General features: G+C 62.1%; 1 protein-coding gene across 1 annotated transcript; it reads right to left on the bottom strand.

Annotated features, from left to right (window-relative positions):
- Nucleotides 1-275: 275 nt before the first annotated feature.
- On the bottom strand, nucleotides 276-20,561 carry C24H8orf58 (chromosome 24 C8orf58 homolog). Its single transcript, XM_075997184.1, is given in 16 exon segments — nucleotides 276-1,075; nucleotides 1,078-1,137; nucleotides 1,140-1,228; nucleotides 1,765-1,871; nucleotides 2,097-2,185; nucleotides 2,313-2,421; nucleotides 2,568-2,708; nucleotides 3,072-3,547; nucleotides 11,716-11,861; nucleotides 12,053-12,135; nucleotides 15,409-15,487; nucleotides 15,615-15,763; nucleotides 15,859-15,928; nucleotides 18,182-18,333; nucleotides 19,032-19,126; nucleotides 20,178-20,561. Coding segments are annotated over 15 exon segments (1,911 nt in total). The 5' UTR covers nucleotides 19,125-19,126; nucleotides 20,178-20,561; the 3' UTR covers nucleotides 276-1,007.
- Between the last annotated feature and the right edge of the window lie 1,320 nt (nucleotides 20,562-21,881).

Below are 21,881 nucleotides of genomic sequence, written 5' to 3'. Positions count from 1 at the left end.
GTGGCTTACTCAAGCCACTGACGCGCATCCCTAGCACTCTGTCTTTCCATGGACTTCACTCCCACAGCAGCCCTGGTGGTGAGCAAGTCAGGAATCAGTGCCCTAATTCTCAAATGTGGAACCTAGGAGACCTCGATGATATGACTTGCTCAAAATCTTGCCAGGAAAATGGCCATTTTAGTCCCTATTAGTGCTGGCCTCCCCATCATCCCTCCAGTCCAGCCCCCTGCCAGCACCCACGCCTTCCCCTTTCCTGTTCACTTAACATTCACGAAGCACTTTGAGGCAGTTTAATCTCATTTTATGCTAACAAGCCTGTGAGGTAGGTAAGGCAGGATCATTGTTCCACGTGGGAAGCTGTGGCTCAGGAAAGTTGAGAATTTGTCAGGGTCTAAAAACTAGTATGAGTTTCTGGTTTCAGTTCTGACATGTAAAAGCTAGGATGGAGCAGAGCAGCTGAGAATGGACTCTGAACGTTACTCAGCTGTTCCTCATGTTGTGCCTGATCGTCCCCATTCCTGGTGCAGTCTTCCAGGGCTTTGCTCCAGGGGGCAAGACTCCATGCAGAGGCAGCCAAGGCAGCGCCATGCTCTGTCCCAGAGCTGCCAGCACAGCCATGAGGAGGAAAGTTCAGGAACCGCCCACTGCGGAATGAAGGTCAGTTCCATCCTTCAGCAGTTATCTCACCCAAAAGACCAACCTTTGGATGCACGATTCCAGAGGAGATGGTTGGATCCAGGCAGTTTACAACACTGCAGTCCCACAGAGAGACTCATTGTTCACAATTTCCCATCTGCAACATGCTGGGCTCAGACAGATGACCATGCCAAACACACTCCACAGATGCCTGATAAGTTAGTTCACATTGTCTATGTCCAGGGATTCTGGCAAGGAGGAGAAGCCCTAGAGCTGCCAGATCTTGGGGGCCTCTCCGGGCAACAGGGCTCCTCTGCCAGGCTGCTTGGAGGAGAAAGATTCAGCCCTTGCCTTGGGGAGAAGGGCAAGTGTCAACAGCTTTTCCTGGCAGTGAGGAGAAGCAGCAACTGGGTAAAGGGTGAGGAAGACTTCATGGCAATCCTCTCCACCCAGGGTCACCTGCTGCACCAAGAGGTCTCAGCATACAGAAAGGTTTTTTGCTCGTTGCTTCTTAACCACTAATGATGGCATAAAGGTTTTCCGGTGGATGCAGCACTGAGGCCTTTCAGGGATTTGGTCCCTAGGCTCAATCCTGTGGAAAAGGAAAGGAGACATTGGGTGGGAATGAAGGTAACAATGGCCCCCAAGTTGAGAGAATACTGTGTATCTGCTGCGGGGAGCCTGAGGATGTGAAATGACTTGCTGCTGCTGCCCCTTGGAGAATTATTCAGGACAACCCAAGACATGAAGGACTGCACCCACTGTGGAATGCTTGTGCCTTTCCCTGGCTCCCCAACCCCGCAAACTCAGGGAGGGGCATAAATTCCAGCACCGAGGGATGAGGGCTTGCTGAGCTGGGGTGAGGAGATTTCCCACATTCCACTCCTGTCACTGACTTACTGTGTGGCTTTGGGAAAGCAACTACCCCCAACTCTACCCAGAACCCAGCCTCCTCATCTGAAAATGGGGTGTTTTAACTACCTTCTGTTTCTTCCAGCACCCCCTCCAAGACCATCTATGCCTCTCAAGCTTCATAGGGACAAAAATGACAAGTAGCAGGACAATCTGAGCATTCTGGTTCATCAGTCTCCTCTCCCTGCCCTAACCTGGGCTGGGCACAGGACTCACCTGGGGCCGGAACTGCCAGGAGGGGTGAGGGACTCAGGCTGTTGATGGCTCTTCCAGCGGATCCGGTTGAGTAGGACCTTGACCTTGTCCCAGTGGGAGGTATCCCGCTGAGCAGAGGATGAGGGGGTCACCACAAAGGCCTCCCCACACACATACCCCCAACCAAGCTCCCAGAGATAGCTGTCACCACAGCCAGGACAAGTCACCTGCTCCAAACAGGAATCAATCCTGTCCTTTTCCCAGGGTTTCTGGCCAATGGGTGCCCAATGTCCCCACCTCCCATCCCATCCCACCCTATCCTGCCACCTGCCGCGCATATGCCCACTGCCTACCTTGTGTCCCTGGCAGCACGGAAAGCTGTGAGTTGGCTCCACTGGGGCCCCTGGCAGCCTGGGAGGGTTGGTGCTGGCTGCATTTGTCCCTTCAGAAAAAGAGTCAGGTTACCCAGGGCCAGGAACAGGAAGCCACTCCATCAGGCTATGGCTCAGAGGGTCTGCTGGTGGGACCCTGGGCAGGCAGGACATAGAGGGAAACTCAATGCCCCTCACCTGTCCTTTCCATCTGGCTTTGCAGCTCCCATGGCCCCTGCACCGCATCGCCTGGGGGCTGTGAGGGTGAAGGCAATGGGGCCACAGCCAACTCCTCTTCGGCAGGATCCTGTGCAGAGGGGAGAGGGGGCAGTCAGGGCCAACTAGAGGGTGGAGGCTATTCTGAAGGCAGCCACAGTTCCAGGGTTCCTGCCCCTCCCCTGCTTCCCTCACTGGATGGCCTAACAAGTCCCCTCCCCGGCCAAGCTCACTCACCCCAGGGGGCCTCTGGGTCTGCAGCTGCAGGTAGAGCTGCTGGAGCCGTGCCATCTGCTCCAGCACCAGGCACAGGTGTTCCAGGTAGCGGAGACCCTGCCCCGGGAGGCAGGCCCAGGCTGCGGGCCCCAAGCTTCCCACCTGTGGGACACAGTGAGGTAGGGGAGACTCCTGGACTCAACTAGATCCCCACCCCACCCCAGGCAGCCTGGCGTGCCTGGCCAGCAGATGGGGGCAGGGCAGGCAGGTGGAGGAGGAGGAGCACACCCAGCTGCTGCCCCAGCACCAAGCCAGGCTCAGTTCCAGGCAGGGTCCGTACGTGGCTACCTGTCTCCTCTTCGAGGGTGGCCACCACAGCAGGGTGTGAGGTGAGGCAAGAAGCTATGACACCACTGGGCAAATTAGGGGCAAGGAGCGCCCCACCCCGAGAGAGCTCCAGGGAGAGCCAGCGCGGGGTGAGCTGACTTCATCCCTATTGTCCCCAGCCTGAGAACTGGCACTCACCACCTGTGTCGCTTCCAGGCCTGCCTCTCCATCCGTGTCTGCCTCAGTGGACTCCTGTTCCCCTGCTCCAAAAAGAGGCACTTCACACTCTGGCTTGCTTGGTGGCCGCAGGGGGCGGTGTTGTCCTGACACGCTGGCGGGCCGGTGGGACCGCTCCAGCACCTGCTCCAGCTTACGGCTGGCCAGAAGCCGGCCTCGCTGGGCCGGGAGCTCAGGGCTCCCCAGGGCCTCAAAGTCCAGAGAGTCCTGAGAAAGGCCTGGTAAGGTGGCCAGGGGGCTATCCCCAACTGCCATCTCCACTCCTGAGTCCCGGGAGGCCAGTTTGAGAAGCGTCACCTGCCTCTCGACGCCTCTCAACTCACCACCCCACTGCCAGGAATCTGCCGAGCACTCATGAACCACGTCCGGGATGCGTCTGTAGGTGCTGGTGACCCCTGGCACTACGCAGCCACGTGCCAGGTCCTCGCCGGCCCCATCTGCAAGGAGAGTCGGTGTCAGGCTGGGCACAGGCCCCCACCGCCCCCAGCATTCCTGGCAGCTGGCAGCACTCCCGGGGAGGAGCGTCCTGTACCCGCGATGAAGGGAGGACACGGAACAGCCACAGCCCCACCCAGATAGTGCCCAGTTCTGCTTGGGAACCGCAGGGAGGGGGGTCCCTTCTTGACAATAATTGTAGCAGTAAGGAGCTCAGGCCACAGGAGCCCTGTGCTGCCCCCACTAGGGTTGGCCACAACGCTCAAGTCATACATCGGGCCACAGGCTCCTCAGCTGCTCCCCCAGGGGAGTAGGGCTGTGCCGCCTCGCCAGAGGGGGAAGGGCACAAAGACAAGCCTAGGGACCACACTGCTCTCCTTGGCCCCCAAGTCAGGATGCAAGATGAAGCCTCTCTGGGGAGGGTGATCAAAGTAACAGCTCTGGCCACGTTGGGCTTTCGTGTTTTTAAGTGAGAAATAGTGAAGATTTTGCGAAGAGTTTAAAAGGGAGGACTTAAGTGAAAGGAAGGGAAGAGGGGAGCATGAGCACCCGCTCATTGTCATCTCTGTGTCGGGCCTTCCTGTGACCTGGGTGCAGAACCCGAGCCCTCCAGGCGGAGGTTGGATGTCAATCCGGCCCCCTCTGAGCAAGAAGCCGGCCAGGAGGCCTGGAGATGCCGGTACCGCCCGTTGGCCGGGGACGTGCACCGAGGGCGCAGGCAGTGGGCTCAGACGACGCCCCCCAGCCGGCAGGCTTGCGGCAGGGGGTGACAGGGAAGAGGGATGGAGGCGATGGCTGCTTTAATGCCAAAGCCCAGTCTCCAACTTGCGAGGAGCCCCCAGCCTAATGTCTCGGCCCCTGAAGGCTGGCGGGCGCAGGGGCGGCCCCGGGGCAGGGGACCCCGGCCGGCCTGGGGGCGGGCGACTCACCCCGGCCGTCCACAGCGAAGACGCGCCGCCGGCCCAGCATGGCCCGCTCCCGCCACAGCCTGCGCGGCGCTCCCGGCCCGTCCCCCGCCGCTCCGGCGGCTCAGCCCGCGCGCCCCGACCCAGCTGGGCGCGGCCCCGGGACACTGCCGGCGGGGGGCGGGGCGGGCCAGGGGCGGGGCCGGGAGGGAGGGGCAAGGTGCGCGGCGCGCGGCCACCCCTCGCCCGTCCGCCCTGCCGCCCCCAGGGCTGAGGATAAGGGCCGGGATCCGCTGTCCTGCGCGGAGCGCGGCCCCCGCCTGGGGACGCCGTCGGGCTCGGGGCGCCGGCAGCCCGCCCCACCCGGTCCACACGCCGGGGCTGTCTTCCTGCCGCCCGCCTGGGGCCCGCGGGTGCGGGGGGAGAACTGGACGGAGCCCGGAAGGAAACAGCCCCACGTGCTGGCGGTGGGAAGTGCGCGGACCGGGACGCGGGCTCCCGGGGCTTCGGGGCAAATCCCTCAGGAACCTGGCGCGATGAAAGGGGACTCCGTTGCTGCCCCGCGGGAAATCCTTCACTACAACCGCAGGGCCCTTGTGTGTCCTGGGCTACGTCTGGAGCCCTGCCGTCCCACGCCCCGTCCCGGGTGCCCTAACGCTGGGGGCTGGGTGGGTGTTTGGGGCCTGGGGAGACGCGAGCCAGCGGACAGGAGCAGCCCCGAGCCTGGGCCAAAGTGTAGATGCTTGCCTGTCCCCGCCCGCCCTTTCGCCCGTGGGATTCCACCACCCACTCCCCGTCCTTAAAGGGGGTGAGACAGCCGGGCGACCAGACAGGGCTGGAGGAAGAAAGCCTCCTCCTCCTAAGGGAGGAGGCAGGGCTGGAAAAAATCCCAGCGGGACCCAAATCCCCCGAGGCAGATAAGAGAGCTGGGGACGTGCGAGCTAGCACCTGGGCCTCTGGGGGAGGGGCTGGAGCCCGGCCACTGGAAGGAAGTGGATTTTAACTGGGAGGGAGAACACAGTCTGCCCACCCCCTCTGCTCCCTGCTCCTTCCCGCCCTCAAACACCATCCACAGGAGCCTTCATCAGAGAGCCACCAACTATCAGATTTTATAACTTTATAAGCTAGGGAAACTGAGGCCCACAGCCAAGCCCTGGGTGGACAGAATGAGAGCCAGGTGCCTGAATTGCTGGCCACGTCTCAACACCCTGATGTTTAGGTCCAAGCCCTTCCCTGCTGGCCATGGGTCCCCTGGATTGCCCCTCTGGGTCCCATCCTCTGGGCACTCTGTCCCCCTCCCCCCAATCTGCTTCTGCACAGGCAGAGAGGGAACCCGAGAGTGCAGGGCCTGGCAGTGATTGCCTTAGGCAAGTCCAAGCAGATTGGTGGCAGCAACCTCCCCAGCCCTGCCAGCCCCCAAGGCAGGAGGGCAGGAGTGCAGGGCGATCAGGTGGCTTCCTCCCTCCAAGGTAAAAGGGTGGGGAGGTGAAGAGGAGGGAACCTTTGCCTATCACGCCCTGAATTTGGAGAATGTGGGGCGGATTCCAAGCAGTCTCCGTGGTGACTCTGGGGCAGAAATGCATCTGGAAACAGGAAGCCCAGCCAGCAGGAATGCAGTGTCTCAGCACAACGCTTTGTGTGTGACTCAAAAGAACCCCCCCCAAACATACACACTGGGCCAGGCCACAGCCCCCACCCTCTGTGCCGATGCACACACAGCAAGGTAGGAGCCCTGTAGGATCTGAGACCCAACCTGCGAGGAAGGGGCCTGCGTGTTTCCAGAATGTGGCAGCCCCAAGTCCGGAGCCCTGCCAGACCTTCACTTCCCAGAGGGCTCTGTGGCCCTGTGCAGACTGTCCTCAGTCTCTCTGAGCAATACAGGAGGAATGGGAGGGCAGAGAGCCACGCCCTGCTGCCCGCCTGGCAAGGTGAGCAGCCACCCTGAGTTCCTGAGACAGAGGGTGGCCAGAGTGGCATCATCCCCAGGCTGAGGCCAGGGATGCCCAGCGGCCCTGCACCGCCATGGGGAAGTCCCTCCGCTGGAAGCCTGTTTCCTGCGAATGCAGCCTGAGCCGGCAGCCTGAGCTGGCTGAAGCAGGAAGGCAAAGCCAGGAGCCTAGAGACAGCTCCTGCCCATCTGGGGAGGGCTGTGGCGGCCTCCCGTTGTGGCCAGGTGGCTGGAGCTGTCCCCAGAAGCCTGCCTCTGGTGACAGAGGGGCAGGGGCTCCCCACCAGCTATAAGCCAGAAACCCAGGACCCCTGGTTCCATTCTTGGGCCCTCCCCTTACTAGCCAGGAGTCCTGGGAACAGGAACTTCACCTCCCCATGCCCAGTTTGTTCATCTGCAGAGCAAGGATGACAACAATACCTATCCCAGAGTTGTGAGGAGTGAACTAAAGCATCTAAAAGGTCCCTAGCACATCAAAAGGAACTCTTAATCATCAGCCATTATTGTCCTGCAGTGTCACTTGGGACATCCCATCTCTAACCACAGGAGCTTGGGGCTGTATCCGATGCTCTCTCAGACCACTTCTAATGCAAATCTGTCACTTCTGAAGTGAGTCCCTGAAATGCAGAAAGGAGTGAGGAGGGCACACTACGGACACAGTACGGGGCACCAGTGGGCATCTGGGCAGAGGGGTGGGTGCTCGCAGCCAGCTGGTGTGGGGTAGGGAAGAAGCAGGGGTGAGAGACCAAAGCCTGTCCTCAGCCTTCTCTGCTGACAACCCTGTTTGACTAATGACTTCATTCCCAGAGGAGCTCACGTCCAAGCTCCGGCCAGCCATGTGGCCCCACAGAACTTGGGTGCTAAAACCCTCTGGCCCCCCGGGGGAGAGCTAGGGGCCACAGCTGAAGGACAAGGGCAGGTGGGTGGGAGTGGACGATGGGAGGTTGCTTGGCAGGTACAACTGTAGCAAAGTTGCCCTTGTACCCCACAAACATATACAAATAAAAAATAAATGGGGGGAAAATAAAACAAACCAAAAAACACAGGCCATGCGTAGATTTGAGCCTGAAGCTATTCAGCCTTTGGAAGGCGTTCAGCAACTCACTGGCATGTCCATTTCACTGTGTCCCCATCACACCACTTGTCCCCCTTTCCTTAGGACACTGCTGGCCCAGCATGGTCTGTCACAGGCCGGGACCTGACCACAGCAATAGTCAGTCCAGCCCACCTTTTCCAACTTGTCACCTCCCTGCTTAAAATCTTCCAAGTGTCCCCAGAACCAGGCTAGCATTCCCGACCCCTTCCAATCTTATCTGAGCACCCTGCCAGCCACCACTCTGAACCAAGCATCCCACCTGCAGTCACCACCACTGAGCACTCTTCTCCTTCCCTGTCCAAGACCTGGGCATCCTTCCGCGCCGACGGCCACTGTGAACTCACTGGGCGCTCCTTTGTGTGTTCCTTAGCACTCATTGCCACCCAGCAGTTCCATCCATGCCAGCTCGAGTGCTGCCACTTGCCTTTTATCTCCAGGAAAGTGCCAGATCTTTCTGTCATCCCACTGTGCTGAGATCCCAGGCATTCTACCAGCGAACTGAGTTTCTTTTGCGAACATCCTCCCCCGTGTGCTGCACCGAACACCAGGTGGCGCCACAGAGGCTCCCTGTCTCTGGCCCTGGGCAGACAGATTCCAGGGCCAGACAGCCAGCCCTGATCTTTTCTATAAAAATAAAGGCCCGTCGTCAGGCAGCCATCCAGGCAAAAGGCGAGCCAATTATATCAAGGTGTAAATTATATCAACAGGTGCCTGAGGAGGCAACTCAAACAGTCTGTGCCAAGATTCCTTCCAAAATGAGCCAGATCGCACAGAGCCGCTGGAGGAGACTCCCAGGCCCCCTCTGAAGTCCCCTTTGATCTTCTCTGTGAAGACAGAGCCAGGACCACCGCCCATCCCCAGGCTCACTGCGGGGAGGCCAGATCTGGAGCACCCAGCAGCACCTGCAAGGACTTTCTGAAACATCGTCAGGGATTAGGGTTAGGGGTGGTTGGTGAATCAGGCCAAAAATCGTGGGCTGGTAGAGGACCACTGCCCCCACCTTGACTCAAGCCCTCCTCCCTTGCGTGCTCCGTCACCACGGCCTCTTCTGTGCCCATGTGGCATCAGGGCTGGTGGCGTCCACACCAGGTAGCATGACAGCCGCAGAGACAGACAGACAGCCAGCCCAGCCCAGCCCAGCCAGCCCGAGGGGTCTCTGGGCCTCCCTCCAGCCTGCCTTCCCCTCCCCAGGCTCACAGTGAGAACCTCAGTCCCTCCAAAAGAGGGGGCCTCTTTTCAGAAGGGTCAAGGAGCAGCCTCGCCTAAAGCCTGATCCATGGGAATGCCAGGTAGGGGACACCCGGTAGGGTGGGGGGACTTCAAGGTGTGTGTGGGGGAAATAAGGACTCTCCGCCCAGTGGAAGGGAGCAGCTCACATGCAAGGGCTGGGCGAGAGGAGAGGAAAGGGAGCATCTACTATTTTGTCCACATTTATATATTTATAGAGCTCATGTGTTGAAAACTTTACACAGTGAATACAGTTTGTCTCTGGCCCACATCTCTCTTTCTAGATACTTCTGTGTTCAACACAGCTCAGCCCCAAGGGACACAGAGACATCCAACGCCGTGGCCACCTCAGCCTGGTGTGGTGCCTGTCCTGCAGAGAGAGGCCAGGGAAGGTGAGGCTGCCCCCAGCCTCTGCAGCCCGAGACAGGTGCCAGACCTTGGCCTCAGCCAGCGAGGATGGAGGGGCCTCAGGCCCCCGAGTTTAGTTCACGGAAGAGCCACTGCTCACCATCACCCCTGCCATGCCAGCTTGCTACTGGCACAGCCGGCCCGGTGGCTGCAGAGGGGAAAGTGGGGAGGGGCTCAGGCCCGAGAGCTAAGGCCGGGTGGCACCGAGTAGCGCTGGCGGGCGTGCTTCTCGCAGTACAGCTCGTCTCCCACCCAGAAGTGGCCCCGCATCTTCAAGTTCAGCCCGCAGTCCGCACAAGTGTAGCAGCCCGGGTGGCGGTACCGGCCCTCCTGGATGCGCACTGCCTGGTTCCTGCGGGGACGGGGACGGAGTTGTCAGCACCCAGCGTGAGGCCACCATGCCCAGGAAGCCGGGTCCCCACCATAGGGTCAGGACCTGGGAGGAACCCAGAACCTTCTCAGACTTCCTCTCCAAGCTTCCCTTTGGGAACCTCACCTGGACCACCCCCAGACACAGCCGCAGCCACCGCCAGGACAAAGAGAAGTCGCTCCTCCCCACACAAGACTGAAAACCTGCCCCTGGTTTTCTGGACTTTTAGCAAGCACTGGTTCGTAAGGTGTGGTCCCGGGTCCCAGGACCAGCATTCGGAAGCGAGTCAGAAACGCGACTTCTCAGGGCTGCCGACCTCACAGGGGACACTGGGCAGGCAGCCCACCGGCCATGTTTAACACGCCCTCCAGGGATCAGGCGGGCTCCTTTGAGAACCCCGACATAAAACACTCTTTTCCAGCATGCTTGCCTTGTCTGTGCACACAGGGGGGATTGGATGCTATCCCATTCTGCAGATGAAAAGCGGAGCCCCGGAGGTTAAGGAATTTGCCTAAAGTCAGTCACCTGACCCCGCACACTGAGCACTTAAGAAATCTGCCTGGGAGAGACGGGACGGCTCAGCAGTCTTCCAGGGGACATGGTTGCATGATAATGCCACCCACGGAGAGGCACAACCTACTCCGGGAAAATCCTGCCTGTTCCACAGGGTGAGGGAGGGGGCAGAGCAGGATTTTTCAGGAGGAGGAGCCCCATCCAGAGCCAGATCTCCCGAGTCTTTGAGATTGTTAGAGGGCGGGGGAGGAGGAGGAGATGTGGCCGGAAGACGCCAGCCCAGGCATTCCAAGCAGGCTGCAAATAAGCCACCCAAAGCCACCATGGCAGCGGCAGCAGCGGTAGCTTAGCGCCTTCTCCTGGGTCCCTGGTGGGCCCAGCCCTTCCCAAGCACAACTGACGCCCCTTCTCCCGCTCAGCCCGCACCTCCCTTCCCCGGCACCCCCCACTCACGCGATGCTGGTGCTGCACTTCTCGCAAGTGTGGAGCTTGGGAGGGGTGGCCAGCGCCCGGGTGGCAGGCAGGGAGGACTGAGGGCTCAGTGCGCTGGGCAGGCAGGCGGGAGGGCCACCTGGGGTGGGGGCAGACACACGCATGAGGGCGTGGCCACCCCCGGCAGCACCCCAGCTCCTGCCATAGCTGCCCCAAGAAGGTGGCCGTAGAAGGCACCCTTCCAGGTGGACCTCTAAAGTCACACCGAGTGTGAGAGCAGGTGAGAGGGAAGGAAGGTGATCCTGCCAGACCCGGGGCTGAGGCTGGTCACCGGCATGAAGGAGGCAGGTCCACGGCCTGGTTGGCCCTTCTGAGGCAACCTGGGGCTGCCCGTGCTCGGAGTCTGCCACGCCAGGGAAGCGGGCGTTCCCTGTCTCCGCATCCAGTAATGATGATGTGCGTGGCTAATAATCCCAGATCAGAGCGGCACATCGGCCCTTTATACGGCTTTCAAAGGGCTTTTATACGCATCGTGGCATCTGAGCCGTGGCACGACGCTGAGCACAGAGTTACGGGCGGCTGCTGAGGGCCCTTGGCCAGTCACTGTCTGCACTGCCCTGTGCCTGCCTCCTGGGGCCCGCCGCAGCCTTGGGGTCGTTAGGGGCAAGATTTGTTCCAACCCTTCTCACCTCCCCCCCGCCATGCCTCCCAAAATACCCCTTGGAGCTAAACATCAGAGCTGGAACCGATCACTCTGCCTCTCAAATACCTCCCCTGCCTGTCCCAATACCTGTCGAACGAATAACTGACCGCTGGCAAGAGCCCGTATGGTCTGCATGGCCCGTTTGGAAGCTGCGGCATCATTATTTAACCAGCTCTCCCCGGTCAGGGTGCGCCACAGCCTGGTTCCTGAGGTCCTCGGCCACAGACACGGCCTCCACTGCCACCCTCCATGCTGCCAGGCCTGCTGCCACCATCTCGAGACTATTTAAGTCTTGATATTTTTTCTGGCGGCCGAGTCAGATTCCTCGCCCTCCAAGAGTCCCCTGGGGACTCAAACCCATGGGCCCCGCTGCCAGCTTGTCATTCCCTTGGCGCTCTCCTGATCCCGATACCTCCCAGTACACAGCGGGTGACCCCTGCCAGACTGTCACATGCAGGGACTGGTGCCTGGCCCCACGGTGGGCACCAAAGACATACTAGCGCCTCAACCTCCCAGCCAGGTCCCAGCTGTCCGGGGGACCCCTGCCCTCCCTGAGCCCCGGGCCCACCTCTCTCCTCAGCCTCCAGGGCTTCCTGCAAGAGCCTGAAGGAGCTGGACTGCCGGGGGGCCACCCGCCCCTCACGATTTTCCTGCAGCATCTTGAAGACTTCCGAGTCCTCGTCCAGGAGGTGGCTCCCCCCTTCTGAGTCCACACTGCGGGAGGGAGGCGGCCAGGAATGAGCGTCCCACGCCCGGTCCCATGCCCAGTGTTAGGACAAGCGCGTGGGGGAGGGCTCTAGGAGGAAAGCTGACTGGGCTTAGAGAGGGGTCCCGTCCCTCTGGGGAGGACAGTCTCCCTCCCGTCCCTCCACGACCCCCCAGAACCCCTCAGAGCCTGCTGGTACCTGAGCCTGGGGCTGGAGGAGTGGGCGCCAGGGGAAGGCGGCAGCACCAGCACTGCGGAGTCGCCAGCGCGGCCGAGGCCGGCCTGCGGGGAGACCGGGAGGAGTCAGGGCCGGGGCCTCCGGCCAACACCACAGGGCGCCAGGCCCGGCTGTTCCCAGGCCCGACACCAGAGGGCTCCCGGCCCGCACTGACCACGGCCCCCTGCCAGTGGCCGTCGCCAGTCCCTGCCCTCAGAGCCAGGGCACCAGCCAGCGGTGCCAGGTTCCAGGAGGGGAGGGGGCCAGTGCCGGCTGGGGAGGTGTGGGCTTCCACAAGGTGACCAGGGAAGGGGCAGAATGAAGACAGCAGGCGACAGACAGGCAGAGCACAGGCATTCCTCCCTGCGGATTCCTGTCTGTTACGTCACACTACATGTTTCCCAAGACGGTGCACTACATGTTTCCCAAGACGGTGCAGCTGGAGCCCGGCTCCAGGCCGCCAGAGCAGACAGGGAGGAAGTGGACTCTCTTTTGCAGGGAGGAGGTGGACACAGAAAGGGGTGGCACAAAGGGCTCACGGCCCCCTCAGTGCCAGGGCCCTCTGTCTCCCACACAAGCTGTCATTCTCCTGAGAGCGCCAGGGCTTTGGTGAACAGCCTCTCCCACTTCCCTGCGAAGCCCCATCCTGCCCACGGCACTTTGGGGGGGCCAAGCCCACCCTGGCCTGCACCTGGCAGCACAGCCCCTCCCAGGTATGACCTGGCAGGCCAGTGCCAGGCCAGAGGGCACAGTCTCCTGGGAAGCCAACTTCTCTAGATCTTAAAATTCAAGGTCACAGACGAATTATGGGGTTAAATGTAAACAAATCACATGAATCCTTAAGCGAAAAGCAAAAGCTTCAGAGTCTTGAGAAGACAGCCCTAGACCCCACCCGGCCAGGCCTCTTCCAGCAGGCCACATTTCTCTGCTCCCGGGGCTCTGCAGGTGACGAGGCTGCCCATCAGAAGGGCAAAGTGGCTGGTCCAAGCTCCCTGGGGGGGCAGAGCGAGGCCAGGACTCCACGCCCGGGCTCCCGGCCGGCTGGCTGGTGCCGTGTGGTCCACTGAGGGTCCATGCAATGGTCTCCTCAGGCACTCAGGAGGCAAGCCACATCTCCAGACAGGCCGGTGTGCGCCCCGCACAAGCCAAGTCCTCGTTCCCAGCCAGAGGGAGAGGCGCTGTGTTCACCTGGCGTCTGCTCACCAAGGCACGTGCCCACCAGGAGGGGGAAACATGCAGTTTCCAGAAGGGCACCATAGGGGTGGTGGTGTCCCACACCCTGGGCTCTCTGCCAGCTGCAAGGCCGTGGCACCTCTGTCCCCAGCCCCCAGCCCTTCCTGGCAAGTGCCTGCCAGACCACCCGGCCCAAGGGAGGAGGCGCCTACCCAGCTCCCACCTGGAGAGGCCCTGCCTTCTCCTCCCTCCCGGGCACTAGGCCCCTGCCTTCCCAGCAGACCTTCTACCCTCAAGCCCAGGAGAGCTGCTGCCCGTCACCCGCCAGTCAGAACAGGAGGATGCTCAGGAGTGAGTGGTGGGGGTGGGAGGCTGGAGTTCTGCTGCCTGAGCATGGTTAGGGAATAGAATTAAGCAGGTTTCTTAGAGTCATTAATATGCTAAAGTGCACAGCGACCCTCAACAGGGAGCTGTGGGACCCCGAGACTCCGGCACCCATCGGCAGACCGCAGCCTCGTTTGTAGGTTTGTAGAGCAGACCATCGGCTCTGCAGGGTCAGCAATGTCGCTCTGATTTTCCACTAATGAATCCCCAGAGCCTAGAAGCGTGTCTGACGGGAAGCAGCTGCTGGATACGTATTTGCCAAAGGAAGGACCAGAGCCCTCCAGGTCCGGGAAGGGAGCCCAGAGCATCTCGTCTGACCTGGGGCCCGCAGAGAGGAAGGTGGGCTTGTCCATGGCCACACAGCAGAGTGGGACTGACCCAGGCTCCCTGCCACCCAGCCCTGCGCACCTGTGTGTCCCACGTGAGGGCTGGTTAACACAGACCGCTGCCCCACACCCCTATGTCCACGTCAGTAGGGCTGGGGCCTGAGAAGCTGCATTTCTACAAGTCTCTGGGTGCTGCTGCTGGTGTGAGAACTGCGCCCCCGTGCCGCCTGCATCCCCCCAGCTGCCGAGACCCCCCATGAGCCCAGCTGAGGGAGCGGGGCTGACCCCTCTCCAGCCCCAGCCCAGCACTTTCTGGCTGTGGCAGAGCAAAGCGCCCCTGGAAAGTGCCCCCACCCCCAGCCCCACTCTCCAGGCTCTGCCTGTACCACTACTTCCCCCACCAGACGCCGGTGGCCCCCATCACTCTCCGACCCTGCCTGCTCCCACGTCGCTGTCCAGCAAGATCCCTGACCCGGTCTTCTCAGGCCCCCCGCCCCCTCCCAGACGCCTCCCACTTCCTAATTAGTAGCACACTGTTAGCGCCTGATGGTCCAATACTGCTTTGCACGTTCACCTGATCTCCTCAACCACATCCTACATTCCTCTGAGAAGGGGTGCTCAGGGACCACGTCTCCACAGCCCAGGTGCTGGGCTGACCCCTGGGCGGGCATACAGTGGGTCACCAGGGGTTCCTGCTCCTTCCTTCTCCAGGGCCCCCGGTTTCAAGCACCCTACCCCTATGTCCCCAAAGGCTCTGCTTCCTGGAACACAGAGTCAGTTCAGAGGTAGGGTTCCAGCAGCTGGGCCCCATCCCCTTCACCCCAAAGGCTGGACATGCCCCCCCATTCTGCCCCCAGCAGCTGCGACCAGGACTGCTGGTCACCCCTCTCCCTCACCACCCCACCCCTGCCCTTGGAGAGGAGAGATACCACCCGGGGTGAGGGGGTCAGGCCACCACCAATGGCCAGTGGGACGTGGGGTGGGGGGAGGGCAGGGGAGACGGGGGAGGGGAGACAGAGGATAAGCCAAGTGCAGCTGGACACAGAACCACAGTCCCACAGGGATCTCTGAGCTGAGTCAGAGAAGGAGAGGGGGCTGGGGTGGGAGTCGGGGCAGGCACGGGCTTGGAAGGGGAGGAATGTGTTCGAGTGATGCAGCCAGCCCTGAAAGGGAAGCATCCCAACAACAGCAGCAAAACTATTTCAGCCTCGGCCCAAGAGAAACACTCGGGGAAGGCAGGAAGCCAGCAGGCCCGGAGGAGAGGGCCATGGGGGCTGGGGGTGGTGGCCAGGAAGAGGGCAGGAGGTGGGCGGGCCACCCGGCCAGGCGTAGGAGTGCCTGTTGCTAGGAAGAGGCACTGACTGCCCAGGTGGGGCCCGCCACCCGCAGCCCCAGGGACACCAGCAAAGGGGCCTCTTCTGTTTCTCTGGTTCTCCTTCCCCCAGGTGGCCTCACCTGTCGGCTTCTGGGGCGGTCCCCGTAGGACAGGCGGTCAGCAGCGGTGAACCCCGGGGAGTATGCCAGACTCTGGACGCTGGAACGGGGAAATGGACAGTGTGTGTGGCAGGGCAACACCCAGCCTGCCCCAGCTCCCCTAAACACAGCTCCTGAGACCCTGAGAAGCCGGCGCAGGCGGCCGGGTGCCTGAGGGCTGCGCTCACCTGCGGCTGACCGCCTCTCCGGCCAGGGCCTGCGGGCTGGCAGGGGGCGGGGTGGAGAAGGGGCTGCCTGGCCGGGGGCTGGGAGAGGCTGGGCTGGAGTAGGAAGACCTCAGGGGGGACTGGCTGTCACTGTGCGTCCTCAAGGAGCCCTGTGGAGAGAGGGGCAGCGGGAAGAACCTGGCAGTCCTACCGCGCACACCGGTGGGCGGGGTGCCTGTCCCTCAGCTGGAAGGCACCAGCTCACCTGGAAGCGGGTCGCCAGCCCCTCCAAGGAGCTCTCCCCGTTGGTCTGCCTGGGAGAGGCCACTTGAGACCTGCAGAAGAAACAGAGGAAGGAGAGTGTCACGGGGTCCTGGCCCCTTCCTCATGCCCTCTGCAAGGGGACCACCTGTCCCTAGACTAGTAGGATATCCCAAACATCTGGACATCGGATTGGCAACTTTTTTTTTTTTTTTTTGGAGACAAGTTCTCACTCTATTGCCTGGGATAGAGTGCAGTGGCATCATCATAGCTCTCTATAACTTCAAACTCCTGCTCAAGTGATCCTCCTGCCTCAGCCTCCCCCAAGTAGCTGGGACTTCAGGTGGGTGCCATCATGTCCAGGTAATTTTTTTGATTTTTTTGTAGAAACAGGGTCTTGCTCAGGCTGGTCTTGAACTCCTGGCTTCAAATCAACCTCCCGCCTCAGCCTCCCAGAATGCTAGGACTGCAGGCATGAGCCATGGTGCCTGGCCTTAATTTTGCCAAACTCAAAAAAAAAACAACTGTCATCGAGGAACACCATCACTTCTTAAAAGAAAGGACAGTTTGGTACTAAAAAGTAGAAAGCACAGAATTTCTGCAGAATGTTCAATAAAAACCATTTTATTAGAAATTCCTAAGGTTATCCCTCTCCCCCCATTTTTTTCCATTTTGTCTAGACTTTGTCACTGATCAGCATCTGTTTGTAGCTCAATTTGGGGGAAGATGGCTAATTTCATATACGTAATCCTTTGTTTTACTCAATAGAGAAACCGCACCCCAGAGAAGGAAAGTGCGTCGCCCAAAGTCCTAAAGCCCATTAGTGGCCTGGCCAGCTCTTAGTGGCCACCCAGGCTTGTCCCCTGCCAGCTCCACCATTGACAGCTGGAGTGTCTTTGAGAGGGTCAGTCCTGGTCCCTTCCTCAAGCCTCACCCCTGTTAAACAAAGGGTGGAACTTCCCCTATCCCTCAGACAGGCCACGGAAGGGCCCGGGGAGCAGGGCAGGGCCGGCGAGAGGGGCTCCCCCACCCCGCTCCCTGAGGATGCCCTGCCAAAGTGGAGCCCAGCTGGAACCTTGGACAGGAGGTCACTGGAGGCTGGGAGCTGGCTGGGGGGTGGCTCGAGAGCCTGCTGTGTCCTATCCCGCCACACCATTCCTGGACCACGTCTGGAGTCTAGTGCGTAGGTCAGCAGGACTCCCAGCCTCCCAGGAGGGGTGTGGGGGCAGAGCAAGGGGAGCTCGGCTCTGGCTCCAGCCCAGAGCCCTGCTTCCTGTCCCAGGGCTTCTGAATGCCAGAAAGGTCTCCTGTGGGGCAGGGCGGGGGATCAGCAGAAGTAAAAAGAGACCAGGAGCCTTGGCCTGCCTGGCAGAACTGTCCCAGCAGAGGAACCTGAGGGGAAGTGATGGTGTCAGCAGCTCCCGCCCCGCCCCCGGCCCAGACTGCAGCCTCCTTGGTCCCACTGTAGATCTTGGTCCCATTCCCAGATGCCAGGAGGTACTCTCCACCCTCCTCTAGGTCTCACTCCTGCAAACACTCAGGGCCCAAGTGGCATGAAGGGAGCTGGCTTCTGCAGGGCAGCAGCTGGGGTGGGAGCCCCAGGGAGCCAGCCAGCCCGCAGCAGGGGTGGCATCTGACTCAGGTTCCAGGCCCGCCCAGAGGGCTCTCCTGACTGGGGCATCTCCCAGCATTCCTGATCTATGACTCACTGTGATGCCCCACCCCAGGGAGCCACCTGTTCCCCAATACCCTGGGCTCTAGGCCCCACCCAGGGCCTCTAGGCCCAAACCCCACAGGAATCTGCCTTTGCCTGCAGGTCTTAGAGATGTGCAGGGAGGAACGAATGGGCTCCAGGAGGATGGAGACCCTGAATTCCTCACCCACAACTGGGATCTAAACAAAGGCCATCCTCTCTTGGAGGCAGGGGTCCTGGAGACCCAGCCCAGGGCACACCTTCCCCACAAGTTTCCCCTCTTCAACCCACTTCATGCCCACGCCTTGTACCCTGCACACTCTTGGGAACCAGTCGAACCTGGGCTTCTAGGTGGCTGGTGCCAGCTCGCCCTGCCCAGCCTGTGGCTGCACGCCCAGGCTGGCGCCCACCTTCCCCAGCCAGCGCGGGAACACCCCCAGCCCAGCCTGCTTCCCTCTCCCCTGCTGCAGAGCCCAGGACCTTCTCAAAGGTGTGCCAGAAGGCCCCAGGCAGGCCACACTGGGGCTGAGCAGGGCCTGGGGCTGTGGCAGGGACAAGGACAGCCATCATGGCAGAGCCATCATGGCAGAGGGGAGGGAGGATGCTGGCGGGCCCAGCAGAGGCGCAGGCCTACCGGTCCAGCTGCAGCCGCAGGGGTGAGGGGCTCTGGCGGATCTTGCTCTGGGCCTCGGCGTGAAGCATGCCCTCCGCGCTCTCCCCGTTGATGGCCACAATGATGTCACCAGGTCGGAGGTCAGCAGCCTCGGCCTTGCCCCGCTCGGTCACCTATAGGGACAAGCAGTCGGTGAGTCTGAAGTACCTACGCCCAGGCAGTGGTGCACTCGGGGAGGGGACCTCCCTCTGCTGCCCAAGAAATGCAGATGCTGGTCTGAACTAGGCTGTCCTGCACCCCTTAACATCCCTTTCCTTGCCCACCAGTCAGCCCAGCTGGCCGGCTGTCCCCTCAAGGAGCTTGGGTGGCAGCCTCTGCCTCACCCCAGCATTCTAATAACGGGAGCCTCCCAAAGAATGTGCAATGGCAGAACTTCAGGAACTGTGATCAGAAATACTTTCGGATGGAGAGCCCTGCCCCTGCAAATCACACCTTGCAGGTGGCGGCCTGCACGTGGCCTCTGTGGGAACACTCCCCAGCCCGGGCCCAGGCCTGGGTCGAGAGGAAGCTGCCAAGAACCCACGGGGCTCTTGCTCTGGTAACCACCCAAAATGGCTGCCCGCAGGTGTGGGGTTAGCGACCCGGGAGGAAAGGGCAGGCCTGTCCTTGGTGCAGCCCCCTTCACTCCTAACAACTGTTCCTGAAGTGGCCGCCACGTCCCCAAGGTGACGGGGCCCCAGCCCTCCCTGGCCAACACTGCCAGCAGCAGGCCTCTGGCTCAGAACAGGAAAAAAAGCGTCCGTGGAGAGCAGAGTGGATAGGGCAGACCTGGCGTTTGGGGGACCCCTCATCTCCTGGAAGTAGCCCTTACCTTGGTCACCATGATGGGCGTGTGGAAATCCCTGCCCCCCGTGATGCGGAAGCCCCAGGGCGCCGGCCCCACCACGTCCACCGTCAGCGCCATCCCTGTGGGGGAGAGGCGGGCCACCTAAGCAGCTGTAAGGTGGCCGGAGTGGCAAGGGGAGAAGAGGGGCTGGAGGGCCCAGAGCAGCCAGTTGGGGGCTGCGGGTGGGCAGGCGGAGGAAGTGAGTAACTCCCTCCCTTCCCCCCTGGGGTTTCACTTCCCCCCACCCTGGGAAGCCATGACTCTAGGTTCCCCCTTGCTTAGTTTCCAACCCAGCAGCTTCCAGGACGGGTGTCCCAGATGCCAGGTGGGGGTGGCCGGAGGACGGGTGTGCAGGGGCTGCCAGCTGGTAGGAGAGCTCAGCACCTCCACCTTCTCCCCTCCTCCACCACCGGGGCTGAGTCCCACGAGTGCTTGCTTCCTGTCCCCAAAACTGACAGCACAAGGTACTTCCTCCCCACTCTGGGGGAGGGCAGGCAAGCAGCCTGGGGACAGCAGAGCTCTGGGAGCAGGAGTGACGGCACCAGGAATGGGGTGGCACCAGCACAGACCCTGGTTGGGGGCTGGCTGGGCTGGGCCTAGCCACTGGCAGCGAGGCCCAGATGGGCAAGACCAGGCTTCCACCTCCCCCGCCTGCTGCCCTCTGAGCAGCCCCGGCAGGGAGACCAGGGCTCCTCTGCCAAGTCGGGCACACCACCCCATGGTGAGCTCACTGATGCTGCAAGCCAGCTGGGGTGACAGGCCTCCCATCCACTGCCCCCTCCGCTGCTAGGCTAGGGAGTGCCCTTGCAGACAGGCCCTCGTGGGATTTCCTGAGCCTCTAGCTCTGGAGCCAGGAGCCAACCCAGGCAGGAAGCTGCAGTGCCAGGCTGGGCACCACCCTGCCCAGCACCCATCCTGGGGCTGCCCCTGGGGAGGTCCAGAGACGGCAAGTGCCGTGGCCATCCATCAGGAACACCCGGATCCTGGAGAGGGAGTGCCCCCCAGCCAGAGGGTCTGTCCACCCCATCCCAGCCTGCTGGCTACCGCCTTTTGCCCAGGCCTGGTCCCTCCCCGGACCCCAGGTCCCCAGGCTGGCGCTGGCGGCTCACAGACGCCCTGAGATTCCCAGACCTTTGAGCCGGCCAGTGGACTCCGCGCTGCGGGTGCCACAGGGAGGTGCCCAGCCCGATGGCCTGGCTCTCCCAGTTCTGGAGCCTTCTTCGCTCCGAGGCCAAAGTACCCGGCGCGCCGGGGGGCTGGAGTAGGAGCACCAGGTGGGGGAGAGCCCAGCCCGCGAGGACGCCGGCGCCGAGGCCGCAGCAGGACAGGGTCCCCGTTCTAGGGGCGGGCGCGGGGAAGGACGCGGCCGGGCGCAGGGTGCGCAGGTGGGCGCGCTCACCTGGCTGCCGCTCACCTGCCGGGCTGGGCGGCCGGGAGGGGCGGGAAGGTGGAGGAGAGCGAAGAGCCGCGGCCGCTCCCGCCGCCGTCTGCCCGGCTCTGGGGAGAGCCCGCCCGGGGCTCTGGGACCTGCCTCCGCCCATGTGATCCCGGGGCCGCCCCTGCCGCCGCCCCTGGCCTGGGAAGCCACCGCCTCCGCGCTGCGAGACGGGGCGCTGCCACCTGGGCCGCCCCGCGGGGGAAGGGGACGGGCTCTCCGCGGAGCCCCTCGGGGTGCAACCGTGCTCCCCGAGCCGCCCGCGCACTCCCGAGCCGCCTATCGGCCAGAGCGCAGGGGAGCCGTTCCGGGGCGGACGGCTGAGGTCGCAGACCGCTGAGGCTGCTGCCCCCAAAGCTCTCCCAGGCCGGCCGCGCCCCCCACGCCTCTTCAAAGAGGCCCTCAACCCCCCAGCCCCAGCACACACCCCCCGGCCCCGCGGGAAGGCTGGCTCCTCCGCCCCCTCCAGGCTCGGACTCCAGTGCAGATGCCCCCCACCCTGCTCAACTCCCTTCCAAGGCCGCGATGGTCCATGATTCTCTTCCCCGCCTGAGGTGCCCCGCAAGCCTGTGGCACTCCGGGTGACCCGCCAGGGCCTCCTGGCGGGGGGGGGGGGGGGGGGGGGAGGGGTCACTGGCATCCCCCCACCAGGGCTGAAGCCTTTCCATTCCTGGCTGCCACGCCTCACCCTCTCCCCCGCCTGCCTGAGAAGGGACAGCTCGCACCCTGGGCCAACCACCTGGAACCCAGACTCTAGGGATCAGGAGAGGACAGCCAAGGAGGGGCCCCAGGTGCCAGCTCAGGAAGAGGAGCCATACCTGGCAACCCTCACCCTGGGGACCTCAGGCTGGCAGAGCCTCCTCCTGCGTCTCTGGGCCTCCACTCGGCCCTCTGGCTGCCAGGCTGTTGTTTTCAGGGCAGCACATCTGTGGGCACAGCTGAAACTTGCCTGCCCCAGGTGTGAGTCATTCCCTCCAGACTCCCTTGAGGAGTGCCCTCACCGCCGCTCCTCACCTCCTGCACCCGCCCGTGCCTTGCCCTCCCTGCAGTCTCAGTCCAGCCCTGTCCCACCTCCACGCCTCTGCCCAGGGTGTGCGAACTGCTCTCCCACTGGCTGATCCTGTGCCTCCTGCCACGGCCACTTTGCCCGATCCACCTGTTTACCTCCCCGGCTCGACTGGAAGCCCCTTGAGCAAGCAGGACACTGCAGACCCAGCGCGCACAGCCCCGGGGTCACACAGACCTCGCCTCACATGCCACATCTGCCTCTTACTAGCTGCGTGGCCTTGGGCAATTTCCTCAGCGCCCCCTGGCCTCAGTTTCTCCCTGTGTAAAATGTGATAATGCATAGTTTACCCTTCTGTTGTGCAGATTGCTCTCCATAGGCAAAGTCCAAGGAC

Source organism: Microcebus murinus, chromosome 24 (genome assembly GCF_040939455.1).
Source record: "Microcebus murinus isolate Inina chromosome 24, M.murinus_Inina_mat1.0, whole genome shotgun sequence".
In the NCBI taxonomy this organism is placed as follows: Eukaryota; Metazoa; Chordata; class Mammalia; order Primates; family Cheirogaleidae; genus Microcebus; species Microcebus murinus.
The sequence above is the reverse complement of the archived record's forward strand: the minus strand, read 5'-3'. Positions and strand labels throughout refer to the sequence as shown.